Here is a 23,167-nt window from a genome sequence, read left to right as displayed (position 1 = left end):
TAACTTTCTGACATAGTCTCCCTTTTCCTTAAATGACATATGGTACATATAAATTCAACAAGTTTTGAAGATTAAAGCAGGCAAGGCACAAAAGATACAAATACAAATAAGGTACTATTTCTTCCTTCAAAAACTTGGTGGGGAGTGGAGACTTCCCTGGTCAGTGGTTAGGACTCCACACTGCCAATGCAGGGGGTGCAGGTTCGATCCCTGGTTGGGGAACTAAGGTCTCATATGCCACACAGTATGGCCAATAAATAAATAAGCAAAAATAAATGCAATTAAAAATTTTTTTAAACTTGGGGAAGCAATATCTGTAACACCCTTTATCCCCTACATTCATTTTGTTGACAAATTTGGAAACATAAAACACACAGGCACCCTTTTTCTATGGAGTAATTTACAAGTGTCATCACACCATCTGAAATCCGTCTACATCATTTGACCCTCGTGAATCTGTTCTTGACTTTCACAATGCCCCTGAAATCATTCCAGACTACTATCATTTCCTAGCAAGATCTAGCCACATCAGTGCCACCAGTAATTACCACCCCTCAAACCTACCAATTCATTGTTTTGCCCTTCCCATTTCCCTAGTAATTTTATACTTGGATGGATGCCTCTGTGTGTTTCGAATTTGTAGCTATAATGGTAGAAATCTGCAGCAACACAGCTCATTATATAAGGATTTGGAAATAACATGGGCCAAATCCCAGATCTAAGACCCAGCAGTAAATATAATAAAAGCCTGATATAACATGTTTAACCTGTAAGGAGGACACTGTTTCTGTCCCTGAACAGCTCATTACAGAGATTCCACTGCGTTGCTATTCCTCCCCATCCCCATGGCAGCCTGTACACTGCTTGAGAGCACTACCATTGGCTGAATGGTTACATTAAATGACCTTTGGTGTCTGTTTTTATCCCCTGAAATTCTATAATTCTGGTGAGTTACCTTTTCTTGGAAGTATCACACAATGGCTACATTTTACTAAAGTGCCTGAGACATTCTCTATCATCATAGTTAAAAACACAGATGTTGGAGCCAAAGATTTGCTGTTATTTAGTCACTAAGTCGTGTCTGACTCTTTTGCAATCCCACGGACTATAGCCTGCCAGGTTCCTCTGTCATAGGATTTCCCAGGCAAGAATATTGAAGTGGGTTGCCATTTCCTTTCCCAGGGGATCTTCCCAACCCAGGGATCGAACATACATCTCCTGCATTGCAGGTAGATTCTTTACCGCTGAGCCACCTAGGAAACCCAGAGCCAAAGAGTAACAGGTCTCAAATTCCAATTCTATGTGTGACCTTAAAACAAATCACTTAATTTCTTTATATCTCCATCAACTAACTCATCTACAAATTGATAAATATAATCGTACCTATCTTGTAGGACTGTTGTGAGGATTAAAGAGTTAATACATATAAAGCACTTTAGAATGGTACCTACAACATATTAAGTGTATAATCAACTACCAATTACTAGTCTATATTAGCAAATATGTGTTCAAAGAATTCTGCAATTCCATGAATTTCCAGTAACTTAAAATATACATTAGGCACTCAGAAAATGCTGGAGAGTGATCTCTGAATTTTATAGATTTTTCCAAATCCTTCTAAATACCTTGTCTCATTAAAATGAAAGTGTTTTAAATAAGAATGGCAGTTACTCTTTTTTGAAAACTAATGCTCAGCATATATATCAGGCAGATACCTGTTAAATCTATCAATGAAATCCTACTATAAGAACATGTTTACATAATTCTTTTATGTTAAAAATACTCATATCCATTCTTTTTAGAGTAGAATCAAGCATCTACAAAACTATACTATCTCTTCTTTGCAAAATCTTGCTGCGGGTGTGTCAAATGTTCTAACCAATCCACCAGGTACAGACACTGACTGCTGTTTAAAAGACACAATCGAAGAACATATTAAATACTTCCATAAAGCTTGGAAAGTAAAGCTAACTTTCAACCATGGAAAGGCTTAAGCAGTAGGTAAATTTGGCACATTTGGTCTTAAGTCATTTTAAAGGCATTAAAACATATTTCAAAGATTTCAAACATGCAATTATTTTTCCTGCCACTCAAAACATGAAATAAACATTGCTCTAAAAAGATATGTGCTTTTTTACCCATCAAAACAAACAACTTAATGATTAAAAATTGCTTTCACAAACCATTTTTCATACATTTGCAACTCATCCAGCCAGTTTTTAAGTCTGAAATTACAGAAGCCATTGGTAAAAATGGATCATTGTTCCAAAAAATTTAAATGCATTAAACTCAAGATGTGGTTACTCTATGAAAAACTCCCCTAAAAATATGTATCATGCATGTACTTTGGAATTCCAGTCACTAGTAAAGCTGTAGTTCTGTCTGTCTAATGGTGCTGATTTTTTTGTTGTTGTTTATCCTGTGGATCAGCCTTATAATCATACCTTCCCTGTATTTATCCAGAGAGAGAGTTGTTTTCTGCATTAACTTAACAAATAAATCCTGAGCACCTACTCTCTGTAAGGAACTCTGTTGTATATTGTAAGGGATTTAAAGCTGGTTGCAATAGTCCTACTGCTCAGAGTTCCCACTCGGGATGAGCAGAATGGCAATGCTGACAGATAGACTGAATATAAGACAGTCTGCTCTGTCCACATCACTTTACAAGCTCCAGGCCATGTGCCACTCTGATGAAGGGAGGATACACAGGCCAACCAGACTTTGCTCCTAGACCATCCCTGCTTGACCTAGTAGCCACCATACCCCAATTTCTTATTCTGTGATCTCCTAGTTTAAAATCTGGCTCCCTCTACCCACCAGACATATTTAGAGCCTCTTCATTGACTCAGATTTCTCTCCACTCTTGAGTCTCAGACTTGCAAAACTCCCAGTTAAGAGATCTGCCCGTTCTGCTCTATCCCTTATCATCTTTGGGGGACTCATTTCCAGATCACTGCAGATACCAAAATCCGAGGATGTTCAAGTCCCTTATATAAGACGATATAGTGGTTGCATATAACATATACACACTCCCATGTACTTTTACTTTTATTTGCATATATTGACTGCACTGGGGCTTCGTTGTGGTGCACGGGTCTCACCTTGTGGTGACTTCTCTTGTTGCAAGCACGGGCTTTAGAGCCCAGTGGGCTTAGTTGCTCTGCAGCATGTGGGATCTTGCTGGATCAAGGATGGAACCTGTGTCCCCTGCACTGGCAGGTGGATTCTTATCCACTGTACCACCAGGACGTTCACTCCCATACACTTTAAATCATCTCTCAATTAGTTATAATACCTAACACAATGTAAAAAAGAAGGAAGTGAAAGTTGCTCAGTCCTGTCTGACTCTTCTGTGACTCTACGGACTGTAGCCTGCCAGGCTCCTCTGTCCATGGAATTCTCTAGGCAAGAATACTGCAGTGGGTGGCCATTCCCTTCTCCAGGGTGCTCTGTAAATACAGGCATACCTCAGATAGTATGGGTTCACTTCAGACCACCACCATCAAGCAAATACTGCAGTAACATTGGTCACACACTTTTTGGTTTCTCAATGCATGTGAGTTATGTTTACACTACACTGTAATCTGTTAGGTGTGCAACAGCATTATGTGTAAAAATAAAACATATCTGCCTTAATTAAAAAATACTTTATTGCTAAACAGTGCTAACCATCAACTAAGCCTTCAGTGAGTCATAATAGTTTTCTAGCGGAGGCTTTGAAATACGGCAATAATTACCAAAATGTGACACAGAGACACAAAGTGAGCAAATGTTGTTAGAAAAATGGTGCAGGGACTTCCTGGGCGGCACAACGGCTAAGAATATCCTTGACAATGCAGGGGACACAGGTTCGATCCCTGGTCCCAGAAGATCTGATACTTTGGAGCAACTAAGCCCATGTGCCACAGCTACTGAGCCTGGGCTCTAGAGTCCATAAGCCACAACTACTGAACCTGCACGCTGAAACTACTGGAGCCTGCGTGCCTTACAGCCTGTGCTCTGCAGCAAGAGAAGCCACTGCAATAAGCCCGCACACCACAACTTGAGAGTAGCCCCTACTCTCCACAACCAGAGAAAGCCCACATGCAGCAACAGAGACCCAGCACAGCCAAAAGTAAAAAAATAAAACAGCATGTACATGTCAAAAAAAGTAACATTAAAAAAAAGAAAATTGAAGTACTGATGTTGTACATCTTCAAAGAGTGAATTGTTCTCCATGATTAAAAAAAAAAAATGGTGCAGATAGACTTGTTTGAAACAGGATTGGCACAACCTTCAATTTATAATACACACACCATCAGGACTTCCCCGGTGGTCCAGTGGTTAAGACTGTCTGCTTCTACTGCAGGGGCATGGATTTGGTCCCTGGTCAGGGAACTAAGAAATGCCCTGGTACAGCAAAAAAATTTAAAAAAAATAAAATAAAACATCCACTATCTATGAACCATAATAAAGTGAAGTACAATAAAATGAGGTATGCCTGTAGTTGCCAGGGCAGGGCAAATTTAAGTTTGTTTTTGGGAACTGTATGGTATTTTTTTCTTTTAGTATTTTTGCTCCACAGTTGGTTGAATCCAGGGTCTGGCCTAGACCCCTACCCACCTCTTCTTTCTCCCTCCCACCACAATCTGCCTGCCATAAAAGGAGAAATTTTAAAAGATACAAGGTAATAACTTTATTATAAGAATGAGAGAAAACAGCCATTACAGGAGGTCATAGGAGTGAGACAAGGCTTCTGATTTTGAATCTTCTGATGATGTTTAGTGATGAGTTTCAAGGGTACAAAGCATGTTTATACTCAAACAATGATTAGATCTGTATTATCAAAGTAGTATATTTTTACATGTGTGATTTTTCACTTTTTTTTGTAGTGCCATCATGGTACCAGAGAACTAGAACTTTACAAAGGGCTTCTACATGCCTGACACTTTCCAAGTTCAGTTTTATTTATTATTTTCCTGCACATCCTGATGGGGAAGATGTTTTATCAAGGGTGAGATATTGAATAATGCCAGATGCCCGTGCTACAGTTTCAATCCATATTTCTCAGCACTTTCAGTTTTAGAGTTGCTGTTTCTACTAGTGATTGCAAGGTCCATCAGAATTTATATTCATCCAAACACAATGAACAACTCGTTCTATTCAAATGTAATATTCATACAAATTCCAAATCCTTGACCTCAAAGGCAGCAGATCAAAGAAAGTTGCAAACCCTAAGAAGACAGACCCATAACTTCTATGGATCAACTGGAATAAGTACACAGACTGGCAACAGGTGTTTTTACTGGACCCAGTTTGGCATAAAAAAGCAGGGAAGGTAGAGCTAAAAAAAATCATATAGCACCCCCCATTATTTGCAGGAAGCAGCCTGTCGTCAAGGCAGGGTCAGAGAGCAAGAATGCAATGAGAGACGCCTCAAAGCCAATGATCTCTGGTAGCTAGGGAGAGTTAAGGCCAAAAGAATTCACTCAAAAATACAATCTTATATCATGAGGAACTTATGTGCCTGTGAATAGCAAGAACTCCTGACTGGTCTAGAGACTGGATATGGTATCTCTCCCACACAAATCTCTTGTCAGTAGCTTGTCCAGAAAAAAACTTCATCTTATTAAAATATGAGCATCTATGCAAAGCTACTACAAGAAAATAAAAGAAAAATAGATACAATGGAAGATAAATACATCTTTCATTGTAGAACAAGAAAAATGTTTCCATATAGTAGACAAAAATTGGGCCAAGTATACTGCCATAAACTTGAAAACAAACAAAAAGACCAAACTAAAGCTACCATATCTATAAAGAAAGAGCTCATATCAAATATACAAGAGCTCAGGGAAGCTGCAGTAAGATAATGGGAAGTGAAATATGATTTGAAAGAACCCAGAAACAAACAATTCACTGGCAGCAACCAGATTTTGCAAAAAACATGGAAAGAAACAAGAGTGTCAGAAATAAACAAAAAGAAGAAATGGAAACTTCAAAGTAGAAAAAAAGAAATTTAATTAGAAAAAAATAGTAGCAAGACAGGACAGATTAAAGAGGTCTTAACACATGTAGTAACTTAGTATCCTGATGAAGATGTAAAACATAACAATATAGGAAAAAAGCTAAAGATATACTTCAAAGTAACTTTCTAGAAATACATCATAAACCTACAGACTGAGAGGGCATGCTGAACTACAGGAAAATTTGACACAAAACATTCAACACTGTTTTAGTAAAGTTATTGGAACTGAAAGAAAAAAACAAACAAACTTGTGCATTAAGGCGAAAAGTTTGAGTCAGAATGTTACTTTCTACAGTAATGTTTAAATGGCAGAAGACGTTGCAGCAGTGGTACAAAGCCCTAGGGGACATAAACTGCATGGTTTAAGAACTGTACACAGTCACATAGTCATCAAAGCATAATGAAAATGAATATTTTTGAACTTGCAAACCTCAGGAAACACTCCCTAAGCCCTTCCCCAAGAAACTACTACAAGCCAAACTTTGAAGAGCAAACAGATAAATGGAATACTGGTCCTAAGTATTGACCTCATTAAACTGTAGGACTAAAATGAAGACAATTTCTGAAGATCACGGTCACAGAATAGAATTTAAATGTTATAAACCTAATGATGTAGAAACAATACAGCCAAGGTCTGGAGGGAAAGAGGACAGATGGTGGGTAGTAATGTCAACCTGATGATTTTCTCCTCTGGTAGAGCAGAGGATTGAAAGATGATTGAAGCTGATAAATCATATAATAGAACTACAAGTACATTTCAAAATCTAAATATGAATGAAAAATTATGTAATCGAGAGTCAGGTGACTCTGGGAGAAAGTGGAAAACACTAATTTTACCATTACTCATGGCAGGAAGTCAATAGACAGCTGCCTGCTGCTGCTGCTGCTAAGTCGCTTCAGTCCTGTCTGACTCTGTGCGACCCCATAGACGGCAGCTCACCAGGCTCCCCTGTCCTAGGATCCTCCAGGCAAGAGTACTGGAGTGGGGTGCCATCGCCTTCTCCAAGATAGCTGCCTAAAGAAACGTAAGTTTAAGTATTTAGGGGAAGAAACACTGTCATGTATCGCTGGTGAGAAAGTATAAAAAGGATACCATAGGCTATCTCTAGACTGTTTTATGGGCCCAAGAGACAAGGGGCAACTTTGCAGAGTTTAGCTTTGGGGACTGACTAGACATGAATGGAGCTTCCCTGGTGGTTCAGTGGTAAAGAATCCACCTGCCAATGCAGGAGACTTGGGTTCAATCCCTGGGTTGGGAAGATCCCCTGGAGAGGGAAATGGCAGTATTCTTGACTGGGAAATCCCATGGATAGAGGAGCCTGGCAGGTAATCCATAGGATTGCTAAAGAGTCGAACATGATTTAGAGACTAAACAAAAACAAAGAAGTGAAAATACAGTTGAGAGGAAAGACCACATACCATCTCTCCAGCATCAACTTGTTACATTATTGTGGACAACTATTATGACTGGTGACCATCCAACACCTTTTGAATACTATCTTGCCACCTCCTCACAAAAGACCAAAGCTGTTGGCCCAGCTTCCTTTACAGTTCGGAAAGGAATGTGACTGAGGCTCCAACAACCAGACACAACTCCACAGGGGTTTGACACCCAAGAAAGCATCTTTGGCCACTGGGATAAATGAGCATTTCAGCTTTCAGGGGTGGCAAAGACAGAGGTTCTAGGTTCAAGGGCCCAGAGATGCTAAGAGTAAGTCACCCATGGAGCAGATCTTAAGATTCTGGGTGCTACTCAGAGCTTGCTGTCTCTGTGCCTATCCAGTCTTCCTAGATATTCTGTAAGGCAGGGGTCCCCAACCTCTGGGCAGTGGAGCAGTACCTTCAGTCACATCAGCGGCGGCATTAGATTAAAAATAAAAGTGCACAATAAGTGCAATGCGCTTGAATCATCCCGAAACCATCCCCTCCACCTCTGGCCAATGGAAAAACTGTCTTCCACAAAATCACTCCCTGGTGCCAAAAAGGTTGGGGATCACTGCTGTAAGGTACTCAGTATGATTTTTAAATAAATTTATTTTCTGCTTAAGCTAGGTAGGAGGGATTTCTGTTATTTGCAACTAAGAACAATGCTTGACTATGTATAGTACCAGCAGAACACATATTTGAAAAGAAAAACAAAAACAAATTTTAAACACCTATTAGCCTTGAAAAAAACCAAGAACCTAATGTTTTCACTGGCTCCCAGTCACTTACACACAGTAACTTCACACCAAGATGCTAAGTATCTGTGAAATGTCCCTCTTCTAGAACATGGTATCTGTTTCAAATATTAAAGAATGGATTCTGTTAAAATACATCTTGCTTTTAAGTGCAATTATCCAAGAATCACCAGAAGTTAAAGCATTCTAAAGAGGTAAATTCAAATACCAAGTCTTACTATCTTGGCTTGCTGAAATCCTTTGCAAGATTTTGTGGATGATTCTACACTCATCTAAAATGTTTATGCTAGGCTCCAAAGCTTACTTATAAGCCCAAAGTTTGATCCAGTTCACTGCCTACTGTGAAAGGATTAACAGATAATGTTATTCCATTCTCCCTTTTGTTCTCCGCTATGAAAAGCAGTAAAAAATACACATTTATCCTGGCACCTTGTGATAAAGATGGTCTGCTGCTGAATGGATACATTTACGTTGGAATCTAGGTGCTGAGTACAGTGGTTCTCAAAATGGGTTCCAGGATCAGAGCATCAACATGACTTGAAAATTTCTTGGAAATGAAAATTATACTGAATTGGAAATTCTCAGGGTGGGGTCCAGAATTCTGTGTTATAAACTCTCCTGGTGTTCGTGTTCTATGTGTTTGAGAACCACCTTCTTTGGCAGCACAACGAAACCACTCCAATCAGAGGAGAATTAAATTCTGAGGATGGAATAGCAAGTTGTACCTTCTCAATTACACATTTCAGGGCGTTAAAGGAGTTCTTTTCTAGAACTAACTTAACTTCACATGCAGCACAAACTCACTTCTTCACTGAGGAGAAATGAAACGTTATGCCCTTTGGAGCACTAGGAAAAAATGTAGGAGGTGAAATCCATTTCTGCATTTGCTTTCCTCATCATGCTCAAGAGTCTTGCTTCTCAAAGGAAAATAGATATTTTTACAACCACCACCAAATGATCCTTTCCAGGACTCTTGGTTACTAAGATCCCATATGGAATCTTTTCCTGGGACTGTTAGACCTCAATTACTTTTCAGTCTTCTCCTTAGGCTAAATAATCCCAGTTCCTTTTACCTTTATTTAATACTTTTTAAAAACTCATCATTCCTTTCAAGCTATGGAGTGAAATATGACCTCATTTGACTGTTCAATTAAATTGAAACGCATTTCTTGTCACTGAACTATAGAAATTAATGTCACAAAACCTAAGTTTCTCATACTCTACGTATGTTTTATAGTACGAGATGTACTTCTTAAAATAAAAAGTCAAACTTAGGTTTGTCCTTTCTAGATATTCTTATCCCTCCTCTTCACCCCATTCCTCTTCCTAAAAAAAGTTCAGTTCATGGTAAGGTCACTAAGTATTCTGTATATATCGGATTAAACATTCTGATCCTCATTTGCCCTATTAAATAAGAACTGACCAGATGGATATTCCTCTGACTCTCTCTCCTGAGCAGGGTTTAGTTAATTAAAAATGATTATTTTTACTACGTATTTTATATATCAGCCAGATGTTACCTGTGGTCATTTCTGGAAAGGATCATTTGGTGGTGGTTATAAAATAGACATTTTCCTTTGGGAAGGGAGACTCTTGAGCCCAATCAAGAAAACTAATGGAGAAATGGATTTCACCTCATACCTTTTTCCTAGTGCCCAAACAGGATAACTTTTCACTTTCTTTGAAAGTAGGATCTATTAAAATTCTGTCTTCTAACTCTGCAGTCTGGCCCTACTTATGTTGTATCCAAAAAGGATCAATTGATTTAGGAAGAAAAATTAATGCTGGTTTCCGTCTGTACCAGAAGTGTAACTTGACTTTTCCAAACAAACTGATTTGGTTTCTCTAGATCTGGTTTAAGACATATATAGGTACGACACGGCAACTGTTCTGCTCAGTCAGGACAGGGACTCCCATTGTGTTACTGTCATGATGGCCTCCCAGATAGATTTGTAACGGTTTCTGCTTTTGCACGAGTCTCCTTAGAAGCTACAGTTCATGCAAACTAATTTACCTAAATTTCCCATTAGTGCTAAAATACTCCAGAATGAGGCAAAGATACTATAATTACAAATCTGTTTTGTGATTACACTGTCATTTTCTCTTCATCTGCAGACAAGCTAGAAGCTAAACAAGTGCCCCCTCTTTTTTTCTTAAAAGCAAAACAAACAAAAATAAAGCGATGTTCAACATTCTTTTTTTTTAAAAAAAACACCAATTCTTGAGATCACTCAAAATTCTGAAAGTCTAACAGATTAAACAAGCCACACTAGGGACTTCCCTGGTGGTCCAGTGGTTAAAGACTTCACTTTCCAATGCAGGGGATGTGGGTTCGATACCTGGTTGGGAGGCTAAGACTCCACGTGCTTCACAGACAAAAAACTAAAACACAAAACAGAAGCAACACGGTAGCAAATTCAATGAAGACTTTAAAATGGTCCATGTCAAAATATTTTTAAAGAGAAAAATAACCACACTATCACTTGGTTTAGATTTAGAGAGTTGGTCTTCTCTACAACACCATTTAGATGACTAGAGACAAATGTGAATCTTTCAAAAGTCTGACACTCATATGAGGACAAACATAATCATTTGGTATGGCAGAGTGTATGAACAAGTAAGACACATTTCATTCCAAAGCCCTGGCTACATCTTGTAAAGTATCTCGTGGTGTGAGGTAGATCTATTAATAGGTTCTGGGCTCAGTTCTGATTTTCTACATCATCTTGTAATACTGACTTTCCCACTTGGAGTTTTTGAAAACATAGAACTAGATATTCTCTAAAGTCTTCTTAAGCCCCTAAGTGATATGATGGGTTGTTTGTTTAAAAATATCTTTCAGGCTTAAATTCTGCTTTCTTGAACCACTGCAACAATTTTTACAGAGGAAGGGGTAAGGGTGGGGTAGGAGTTGCTTTCATTAACTTACAAGCTTTAAATACAGAACACAGTGACTCATCTTCTGATTGTATAAAGCATCTGCTCCCTGTGTCCCGAAGTACACAAATCTGCTTGCAGTAAATCACGGTCGCCTCAGAAATGATCTCTTCCTCTTATGTTTTCATGGCAATCCACATTTACTAGTGTTTTCCTATTGAAGTCATCTGTGGTACATTTGATTTCAAGAGCCAGGTAAGGGGCAGACATTCCCGATGAAGGGGCTGACAGTCCCTAGAATAAATTGTCCTCCCAAATATATGATTACTTACCTTTAGATCAGGGCATGCTCATCAGCCTCTAATAAGTTTGAGAGACTCACCAGTCTTAATTTCCTATGTGAATCTATAATTGTCCGCAGAGGTCAATTTCAGTGGATGCCTCATATAAATTAGAATTGAAGATAATGATGCCTGTTCACTTGATCAACTGAAATGACCAGCTGGGTTTAATGGGAGGAAAACAAAAACCCCTGTGAAATTGGAATAGCTTCAAAGGTGAGGGAATGTCATTATTTTTCTGCAAAGTTTCTTCTCCAAAGGTGAATGGCCATTGTGCTGGTGGGCATGTGGACCAGCATGTTATGATGGTAGAAATGGTATTCAGAGCCACTGACCACATCCAGAGGCATAAGTCAAAAGTTTGCTCTCTGCCAAGCTGTGGGGGAAAGCAGAATTTCTTCTCCACTCTAATTTTTCATCATGTCATTCACAGTTGGAGAAGTGCTTTGAGTGACGTGCCTAATTGACTTCTGAGAGGCAAATTCTAATTTAAGTTGCTACAGAAGTGTTTTCTCTTTATAGCCATAAACCATTATTTTAGACCTGTTATCATTATCTTTAGGGTAATATAATTTGAGGTCTGAACAAATCTTGGTATCACCTGCACCAACTCCTTTAACCTTACAGATGAAGAAACTGAGGCTCAGGCATGTGAACAGACAGGACTAAGGTCACAAAGCTAGAAAGAGGAAGAGGCGGGCTTAGAATTCAGCAAATGAAAAGACAAAACCAAAACCGATTCCCAGTCCAGTGTTCTCCACTTATGAGTAGCTGGAGACTTGTTTAGGGAGGAAAAAAAGATGCTCTCCATGAAAATCACCATTTAAGAAAACTTAATTTCTACAAAGGTGGGAGGAGGGGCGCTGAGAGAGACAATGAGTAAACGAACCAGTAGCCCCCAAAGCAGATTACTGTTCCCCACAGCTGACTGGGGGCTCTGGCTATGCGTCTCTGAGTGCCAGGGGACAGTTTTACGTACCTGCGGTGACAGCACAGACTCAGGAGCCATACTGTCTCCCTGGGATTGATTCCTGCCTCTGCTAATTCTGAGCTCTGTGACCTTTGGCAAGTTGCTTAAGCTCTCTGTTCCTCAGTCCCTAATCTGCATAAAAGGATGATAGCATCAATACTGACTGTTGTGAGGATTCAAAACCTTACTATATTAACCTTACTATACCAAGAGATTAAATAAAGGCTAAAGTAAATTGATATACATAAAGAGCTTCACACATACTAAGTACTATGTTAGGGTCTGCTGTTTCTTTCCTGTTCACCCTCCCAGGAAAAAGTTTCAGAGTATAAGACGTAAGTGGTACTTGTTAATAATGTACACAGGTGCTCTATCTAGACAAAGACACAAGGACTGTACTAGAGAGACTTAGAAAGTCATGGATAAAATCTCTTTTTAAGTTTAATAGATTAACTTTTCCCTACGTATTACTACAATTTAAAGTTTTTTTAATAAACGATAGGAATGTTTTCATTAAAAATATTCAATGATATCCATAGTTTCATATAAAATGACAGATATTTCATTAGCAAAACAATTAGTAAAAGAGCATTTCTGTTGTGAAAATTAAAGACAAATTATCATGGCAGGAAATTCGTGCTGAGTGATTAGGAAATTAGTCCTGAAGTAGTTTGGAAGAGCAAGGGAAGTTCGGGGTGCTTCATTTTCTTTTGCCACATAGTGGTTCTTGGGCAAGTCAATATTTGCTCCCTTAGAATTTAACATTATCAAAGCTATCATTAACATTTTACTCAGAGTTCTTTAAGAGAAAACCTTTGCAAAATTAACCCTGGAGATATAGTAATTCAGATCATTTCAGATATGCCTTAAATGGGGACCATGTGTAGATTAGTTGGTTTTTTTTCCATTCATTCTTTAAGCGAAATTCAATGGAAATTTTAAGGGCAGGGGGGAAGTTATCTATCCCCCCATTTTTTCATTAAATAATTTTAGCAATCACATAGAAAGATAATTTTTACACATTGTTGCAAAGGACGTTTTTGGAATTTGTTGATGATCTAAGACATGGGGAGGTCATGGTAGGCTGCGTATCTTCCAGTCACGTGATGGTAAATCTGTAGGGAAAGCAGAGTTTAGTCATCAGTTATTATATTCCTATTCATATCAATTAATAATGACACTATTACATAATGATTTTAGTTAATATTTCATTATGAAGCCCCACTGTTATGTACTTCAGCAGAATCTCCTTCCAACTTTACTTTAGGTGGAAGTTTGCTTGGAAGAAGGCAGGTGGGGTATGATGAGGTCAATGAACTGAGTTTTCATCTCTTTGTTCTCACAGTCCAATAAATGCCTTTTTAAAAAAGAAAAATTGAAGTTGACTTACAATGGTGTGTTAGCTTCAGGCATACAGCAAAGTGACATATATATATACACACACACACACACACACACACAAATATATTCTTCAGATTATTTTCCATTTTAGGTTATTACAAGATATTGAATACAGTTCCCTGTGCTATACAGTAAATCCTAGTTTCTAATCCATTTCATGGAAAGTAGTTTGTATCTGTTAATCTCAAACTTGTACGTTACCCCCTCCTCCCCCTCCCCTTTCCCCTTTAGAAACTAAAAAGTTTGTTTTCTAAGTTGTAAGACTATTTCTGTTTTGTAAATAGGTTCATTTATACTATTTTCTTAGATTCCACATATAAGTGATTTCATAAAATATTTGTCCTTCTCTATCTGACCTACTTCACCAAGTATAATAATTTCCCAGTAGATGCACATTGCTTCAAATAGCATTATTTCATGCTTTTTTAATGGCTGAGTAAGATTCTATTGCATATTAAATACACACACACACACACACACATGTCTTCTTTGTCCATTCCTCTGTCAATGGACATTTAGGTTACTTCCATGACCTGGCTACTGTAAATAGGGCTGCTATGAACATCAGTGTGCACGTATGTTTTTAAATGAGTGTTTTCTCTGGATATAATGCCCAGGAGTGGGATTGTTAGACAATATGGTAGCTCTATTTTCACTTTTTTTAAGGAACCTCCACAGTGTTTTCCACAGCGGCTATACAAATTTACATTCCCTCCAACAGTGTAGCAGGGTTCCCTTTACTCCACACCCTCTCCAGCATTTATTTGTAGATTTTTTGATGATGGCCACTTTTGATAATGGCAAGAATACACAGAAGAACTATACAAAAAAGATCTTCATGACCCAGATAATCACAATGGTGTGATCACTCACCTAGAGCCAGATATCCTGGAATGTGAAGTCAAGTGGGCCTTAAGAAGCATCACACTGAACAAAGCTAGTGGAGGTGATGGAATTCCAGTTAAACTATTTCAAATCCTAAAAGATGATGCTGTCAAAGCGCTGCATTCAATATGCCAGCACATTTGGAAAACGCAGCAGTGGCCACAGGACTGGAAAAGGTCACTTTTCATTCCAGTCCCAAAGAAAGGCAATGCCAAAGAATGCTCAAACTACCGCACAATTGCACTCTTCCCACACGCCAGTAAAGTAATGCTCAAAATTCTCCAAGCCAGGCTTCAGCAATACATGAATCGTGAACTTCCAGATGTTCAAATTGGTTTTAGAAAAGGCAGAGGAACCAGAGATCAAATTGCCAACATCTGCTGGATCACTAAAAAAGCAAGAGAGCTCCAGAAAAACATCTATTTCTGCTTTATTGACTATGCCAAAGCCTTTGACTGTGTGGATCACTACAAATTGTGAAAAATTCTGAAAGAGATGGGAATACCAGACCACCTGATCTGCCTCTTGAGAAATCTGTATGCAGGTCAGGAAGCAACAGTTAGAACTGGACATGGAACAACAGACTGGTTCCAAATAGGAAAAGGAGTATGTCAAGGCTGTATATTGTCATCCTGCTTATTTAACTTAAATGCAGAGTACATCATGAGAAACGCTGGACTGGAAGAAACACAAGCTAGAATCAAGATTGCTGGGAGAAATATCAATAACCTCATATACGCAAATGACACCACCCTTATAGCAGAAAGTGAAGAAGAACTAAAAAGCCTCTTGATGAAAGTGAAAGAGGAGAGTCAAAAAGTTGGCTTAAAAGCTCAACATTCAGAAAACTAAGATAATAACATCTGGTCCCATCACTTCATGGCAAATATATGGGGAAACAGTGGAAACAGTGGCAGACTTTATTTTTCTGGGCTCCAAAATCACTGCAAATAGTGACTGCAGCCATGAAATTAAAAGACGCTTACTCCTTGGAAGGAAAGTTATGACCAATCTAGATAGCATATTAGAGACATTACTTTGCCAACAAAGGTCCATCTAGTCAAAGTTATGGTTTTTCCAGTAGTCGTGTATAGATATGAGAGTTGGACTATAAAGAAAGATGAGAGCCAATGAACTGATGCTTTTGATCTGTGGTGTTGGAAAAGACTCTTGAGAGTCCCTTGGACTGCAAGGAGATCCAACCAGTCCATCCTAAAGGAAATCAGTATTGAATATTCATTGGAAGGACTGATGTTGAAGCTGAAACTCCAATACTTTGGCCACCTGATGCGAAGAACTGACTCATTTGAAAAGATCCTGATGCTGGGAAAGACTGAAGGCGGGAGGAGAAGGGGACGATAGAGGATGAGATGGTTGGATGGCACCACCAACTCTATGGACAGGAGTTTGAGTAAACTCTGGGAGTTGGTGACAGACAGAGAGGCCTGGCGGGCTGCAGTCCATGGGGTCGCAAGAAGTCGGACACAACTGAACGACTGAACTGAACTGAACTGATTCTGACCAGTGTGACAAGATACCTCGCTGTAGCTTTGATCTCATTTCTCTAATGATTAGTGATGTTGAGCACCTTTCCATTTGTGCATTGTCCATCTGTAAGTCCTCTTTAAACAAGTGACTTTTTATTTCTTTCTTAAAAATATTTGTCAGGTGTTCCAAGGACAGCGGGCTGCTGCTCCTCACCTGCCTCTCAATGTCGGCAAGTAGAGTGCTGGCACCTATTCGAAAGAGTTCAGGCTTCATCCACTCGTCTCCCAGCTCCTCCTTTATGAGAGAGAGCCACACAAGGGAGTCCTTCGCACTGCGGATGCCTCCGGCCGGTTTAAAGCCTACCTGAAAGAGGACAAGGGAAAGAGAAAAATGCTTAGTATTGTTACTGTGTTGCTTTAAAAACTGGTCTTGCATTAATACTGGGTCTCCATCCTCTCTCTCTTTTCTAAAGCCTATTTCACTTCCCCCAGCACTCAGAGCACTGACTCAAGCCCATTCACAGGAAAATGACTTTTCCAAGATTAATGGGAAGAATGTCACTGCTTCCAAGGAGACACTAATGAGAGTTAATAACCCTCATTAACATTTCACTTGCTGGAAAGTCATAAGCCTTAACCATCTAGACTGTAGCTGTGAACCTGGGATAAACAAGAGAGGTGTCAATAAACAGGAAAACATAACACAAGAGCCCGTTCATTCTCCATTTCTATCAGGAGGCCAGGGGAATGTACACCTTTTGGCCCTTCAATCTGAGCTGCAAAAGATACATTCATGGGTTTAAAATGAGAAGAATCAGTGAGGCTGTACTAACCAAACCACGGAACCACCAAGGACAGGTGACAGTTATTTTAATCAACTTAACTACAGGGACTTTTAAGTTGTCAGTAGACCGAGCTGCATAAAACAGCCAAACAGCTAAATAAGCACAGGAGAGAAAGACAGTGTAGGGGCCCTTCATACTTCAGCAGTCTCTGCAGGTGACCACCAATAGTGCAATTCAGCCAGTATCTGATGTTTACAAATGATGTCCCTGAGTCCATTAGAACAGGACAGATGTGTCCTATATACAGTAAAACCTGCTTTTCTAGAAATACTCTTCTAAGAAGTTGACTATCCGATAGAGTAAATACCCAAAGCCCAAGGACTGAAGCTCACACATTTGACCACTCAAGAGTTTGGCTGCTCTGCTGGGGAGCACCAGTGAGGGGGAATGTCAGAGGGGTGGTTGTTGCTAACAGAATGCCAGAGAAGGGACACAATAAGTATATGGTCCATTATCAGCCTATAAAAAAAATGAATAAACAGAAACCTCAATTAGGGACTTCCCTGGTGGTCCTGTCATTAAAAATCTGCCCTCTAAAGCAGGGGACATGGTTTTGATCCCTCATCCTAAGACCCCACATCCTGTGTTTCTGCAACTACTGAGCCCATTCGCCACAAGGAAAGTTGCCCTATGCTGAGACTAAGACCTAATGCAGCCAAATAAATTTTTTTTAAAAAGAAAGAAAAGGAAACCTCAATTTAATAGAGTTGCAGGCGCTTACTCCCGGATAACAGGAAGAAGAGAGACTCTTCTTTCCTGGTAAGGACTCAGTCTGTGAATAGTCCCAGACTCCTTGTTTACTATACCTCCCATCATCCTTTTCCTCTCAAGCATTCTTCTTCCCTTGCCCTGCAGGGAGTTGCATGTGGCTCGCCATGTTCACTGATCCCCAGTAAATCCATCTTTGCTGGAGAAATAGCTGGCAGTCTACTTGCTTGAGGTCAATAAACCCAAGCTAGAAACTTCTAGCTAAACCGGCCTCCCCCATTTTCCTCACCACACCACATCCAACGACCAACAGTCAAGTCTCACCAAGCCCACCCTCTGAATCCCTCTCCATACACACACACGCTTTCCTCTCAACTCTCCATACACACAAACGCTTTCCTCTCAACTCTCCATACACACACCCACTTTCCTCTCAACTGTTCTAAACCGGTTCCACTGGTTTAGTTCAGACCTCGTCAGTCCTCACGGGAACATCGGCAGAAGTCCCCTAAGTTTCCCTGCCTCGGTCACATGTCACACAGCTAAGCAACAGCCACACACAGATTCTAACTACATCTGCCTATCACTCTGGAGCCCAGGTGACCTTGTAAGAGTAAGGGGAGGTGAGGGTGGGAGAGGTAAGTGGAGGGAAGCTATTTATTGAGATAAGGCAAAAAGAAAAAAAAATCAGTGAGCTGATATTAGCATACATGTTAATCATAGGAGCATTTTCTGTCAATTAGGCAGTACTGCACACAGATTTTTCTATATAATTCTGTTGTATCAGCAAGTCTATTTGGCAATGCTTTGAAACAGAGTTTCTAGCGTAAGTTTATCCTGTCTTTTTTTAAGGGAGAGAATATGGAAAACATAAATCTGCAATGAAATCGGTTATAAAATATCAAATCTCTGCTTCTCAAGAGTGACACTAATCATGGTCTGGAAGGCAACCTATTACATTTTAAAACAGCCCTTAAATCAATGATGTGGAAGCTTCACGTCTAAGGGCTGCCTGGACAGCTTGGCAACACTTTTCAACACTAGGAGAAAATGCCCCTGATTTGCAGCTACACACATGGGTCCTTTCTTTGTGAAGTCAAATGTGATCCAGATGAATATGAACTGACTTCTACCTGCTTCTCAGTAAAACCAGGATGAACTTTTATCAGCTAAGGAAAGGGGCAATAGAGTTAAAAAGAAAATCATGAGAGACAGCAAACTGTTCCTCCCTTTCTACCCTGATCTAGATCATTGAACAGGTAAAATTTTTATTGAAAAATTCTTGTGTAAGTGTTCTTTCAGGAAGGGACGTGTTCACTTTTAAGATAATGGCTCAATGAGTGAGTCAATGAATGCTTGTTAAAAACAATACAGGACTGGGTGCCCAGTGGAGAATTTTAGCCCCAACTGTGGAGCATACGAGGGCTTCTCTGTGTAGCTCGATGGTAAAAAATCCACCTGCCAGTGCAGGAGACACGGGTTCAATCTCTGGACCAGGAAGATCACCTGGAAAAGGAAATGGCACCCCACTTCAGTATTCTTGCCTGGGAAATCCCACAGACAGAGGAGCCTGGTGGGATACAGTCCATGGGGTTGCAAAGAGTCAGATCACCTGAGTAACTAAACACCATCACAGAGTTTATGAACGTAGAGATGCCTGAGGACTGTCCCTGACCCAGGGCTGCCAGGGGTGAGGGCCCAGGCATTTGAAGTATAAAAAACTTCACATCAGTACATCCCTGGCAGTCCAGTGGTTAAGATTTTGCCTTTTGATGTAGGAGCTGAGGGTTCAATCCCTGGTGAGGGAGCTAAGATTCCATATGCCTCACAGCCAAAAAAAATCAAAACAAAACAGAAGCAATATTGCAACAAATTCAATACAGACTTTTTAAAAATGGCCCACATCAAAAAATTCTTAAAAAAAAAAAAAAAACTTTGCATCTATTGGAATGTTTTTTGGCTGAGAGTAACCCCAGGTCTAGTGAATGGTGGTGATCTCATTTGAGGGTCCCGAAGCTAGAGTTCTCATATTTACAGACTTTCTTTAAAAAAAAAAATTGTTTTTAAATTCGGATCATTGCAAAAAGGCTACCAAGTAGAGGTTACTCAAGTTAAGTCAACTTTCCTATGTCGGTCACAGTAGATATTTATCCTATTTGTACACTTTTAAGATATAAAGGTATTCTGAAGGAAAAATTCTGGAAGGAGTTCATCTCCCCTTAAACCTAGGTACTTTCTAAGAAAGGTCTCCGATTCCAAAATAAACTGAAATACAGTCACATATAAAGTCATCACATCCCAGCTGGCAAAGGATTAAAGTTCTTTTTTTGGTTTCTATTCAGCAGACATCAAGAGATTGGTTTTAAAAGATGCCTTTCGTGAAGGCAAAGTCTCATTTTAAAAAAAATTACCTTTCTCTCCCATGATGTAAAAAAAAAAAAGTAATCCTTTGAGATAATTTGCAGCTAAACAAGCAACTTGAAGTGAAAAGGAAAATCCAAACTCATTTTTAAAAAAAAACACCTCATACGCATTTTTTCCTTTTAAATTCATATGTTTCAAAAAATATGTATTATTTTTCGAAAAGCTGACAAAAGCGAGCATATACCCTCCTCAGCTTAACAGTCTTCCAAAGAGCACATCTGACTGCCATAAAACGCAAAAATGGATATTTAATTCAAGAGCTATATAACGTCTAGCTACCTTTTCCCTGCTGTTTCACAGCATTTCATTATTTTGTTTAATAAGTTCATCTCCTCGAGAATTTTCTCTTCACCTCATATTATTAAAAGTAATAAGTTTTTCTGGACCGGGGGTTTCCCAACAGAAAAACCAATTTATGTGTGTCCTTCAATAATGACAGGAAAAGATTATTTCCCATTATATTGCATACTTTTCATATCGCCACCACAGCTTATCATTCAATAAATGTTACTCTGCAATTCTTTCCATTCCTCAAGGAAGTTTAATTTCTGCATTAACCTGTTTTCGCCGGCCAACGCCTTAGCAGAAAGCCTCTGTGTTGTGGCAGAATTAGTTCGTTAAAGAACCCATTTAGGAATCTCCTGTCAGTGATAACATTGTCTTCGGTTAATAAAAGGATGTAAAGTGAGTTTACATCTTGATCACACCTACCAACTCCCTCACTCACCCTCACTTTTCTATGAATCACACATTCTTTCCCCGTGAATGTATTCTTTTGTCATGAAAGGTAAATTAAACATTTATCTTAATAAAGGGAATGCATTCACAGCATCTGCATATAAAGACACTATAGTGGCTGTGACTAGTATTATAAATAACATCATCTTTACTCAGAAGGAAGAAAGATTTGCAGGCAATAAAATACCTTGTTTCCAGTTTTCCAGAAGAAATCTCTAATGGCCCGAAGCATAACTATAGCTACTGGAAAGGTAGCATTTACTGTTTCTTTTCCCGTAGAGGTCTTAATAAAATCTGATCCTTAAAAAAAAAGAGGAAGAAAAACTCCATATCAATTTTTTAAATTTATTAATTAAAACACTTAATTTTTTTTTCACTTTTGAGTCAGTGGAAGGAGCAAGTCATGTACCTTTTTTTCCCCTGAGGAATTTATTTTTCATCAATTATTTGAAAAACTAAAACCAAATCTCTCTTTAAAGTCATTCTGTCCATATATTTTTTTCCTCCTACTTTGTGTGTATGCTCAGTCGCTAAGTCACGTCTGACTCTTTGTGACCCCATGGACCATAGCCCACCAGGCTTCTCTGTCCATGCGTTTCTCCAGGCAAGAATACTGGAGTGGGTTGCCATTTCCTGCTCCAGGAGATCTTCCTGACCCAGGGATCTAACCCATGTCTCCTGAGTCTCCCAAGTTCCTCTTACTATAAAATTAATTAAATTAGGCATCAAATGGATTCTTCCAGACCCTGGGGCTCTTGTGTCTACATTTCCATATCATCAACTAAAACCAAGTTGGTTTATTTAATGGAAAACTGAGAGAAATAGAAACAATTTTTTGCCCTATGCTTAGCATCACACTACTACAAAACTGGAGGGCTTACTCATTTTCCCCTCATCTTCTTATGTGCGGTAGAAAGTGCACAGTACAGATGTGACAATACAAGGAGAATCATCACTAGCTGATGTCTGCTGCATTGTTTCTTAACAAAAGCTGTCTTCCAACTAGACTGTGACTTTCAAGAAAGACACCACATATTTTCAACTTGCAAATATTTTAAACAACTTTCTGTCTTTCAAACATATCTTCAACCTAATGATGTAATTTAACAAAATAGCACAAGGAGACAAAGAAAGGAGAGTAATAGTTAAGAGTCACTGGGTACTATGCACTATTCTAGTGATTTACAAGTATTGACTCAATCCTCACAATAACTGTATGCATTAAGTACTAATATGATCCCTATTTTTAAGGAGGAAATGGTGACTACAGCCATGAAATTAAAAGACGCTTACTCCTTGGAAGAAAAGTTACGACCAACCTAGACAGCATATTAAAAAGCAGAGACATGACTTTGCCAACAAAGGTCCATCTAGTCAAGGCTATGGTTTTTCCAGTAGTTATGTATGGATGTGAGAGTTGGACTATAAAGAAAGCTGAGCGCCAAAGAACTGATGCTTTTGATCTGTGGTGTTGCAGAAGACTCTTGAGAGTCCCTTGGACTGCAAGGAGATCCAATCAGTCCATCCTAAAGGAAATCAGTTCTGAATATTCATTGGAAGGACTGAAGCTGAAGCTGAAATTCCAATACTCTAGCCACCTGATGCAAAGAACTGATGCTGGGAAAGATTGAAGGCGGGAGGAGAAGGGGACGACAGAGGATGAGATGGTTGGATGGCATCACTGATTCAGTGGACATGAGTTTGAGTAATCTTTGGGAATTGGTGACGGACAGGGAGGTCTGGCATGCTGCAGTCCATGGGGTCACAGAGTTGGACACAACTGAGCGACTGAACTGAACTGAAAGGAAAGTAACTTGCTTGAGGTCAAACAGTAAGTGAGGGAGGAAGAATTCTAACGAAAGCAATAGAATTTAACCCATTTGCTACAGTGCCTCCAAAAAACTTAATGAGGGTCACACAGTCAGACACAGGGTCCATCCTCCATGTGGTAATCTACCCTCAAACTGTTCTGTGGACCACAGCTCAGCATCACAGTCACTACCAGAGAGCTTGTTAAAAACACAGACCTTCGGATCCTACACTGAACCAATTAAATTATAATCTGAATAGAAATTAGATTCCCAGATGATTCCTGGGCAATTTATGGCCCACGCCCACGGAATCTGTGAAATCATTTGTAATCGACTAATCTCTGAGATTCTCCCAAGGTCCATCAAGTGGTCAAAAGAAGTAGAAGAAAGAAGTGGTCAAAACTTCCCCCTCTAGTTTCAAGGGAACAAGACACTTCCAGGAAGACTCTGTGGATAGAGAAGTTCAAATCGACACACCTTGAGTAAGTACAAT

At 39.3% G+C, this 23,167-nt stretch overlaps 1 protein-coding gene across 1 annotated transcript in view; it reads right to left on the bottom strand.

The window, feature by feature from the left end:
* Positions 1-4,660: 4,660 nt before the first annotated feature.
* DERA (deoxyribose-phosphate aldolase) overlaps positions 4,661-23,167 on the bottom strand; it is a 127,445-nt gene continuing 108,938 nt past the window's right edge. The window contains exons 7-9 of the mRNA XM_070371152.1: positions 21,051-21,163; positions 16,363-16,512; positions 4,661-13,490 (exon numbers count right to left, since the gene is read on the bottom strand). Of these exons, the coding sequence (XP_070227253.1) occupies positions 13,434-13,490; positions 16,363-16,512; positions 21,051-21,163 (320 nt within the window). The 3' untranslated portion in view covers positions 4,661-13,433. The remainder of the gene's footprint in view (positions 13,491-16,362; positions 16,513-21,050; positions 21,164-23,167) is intronic.

Source organism: Bos mutus, chromosome 5, assembly GCF_027580195.1.
Source record: "Bos mutus isolate GX-2022 chromosome 5, NWIPB_WYAK_1.1, whole genome shotgun sequence".
NCBI lineage: Eukaryota > Metazoa > Chordata > Mammalia > Artiodactyla > Bovidae > Bos > Bos mutus.
This window is presented reverse-complemented; position numbering and strand designations above follow the sequence as displayed.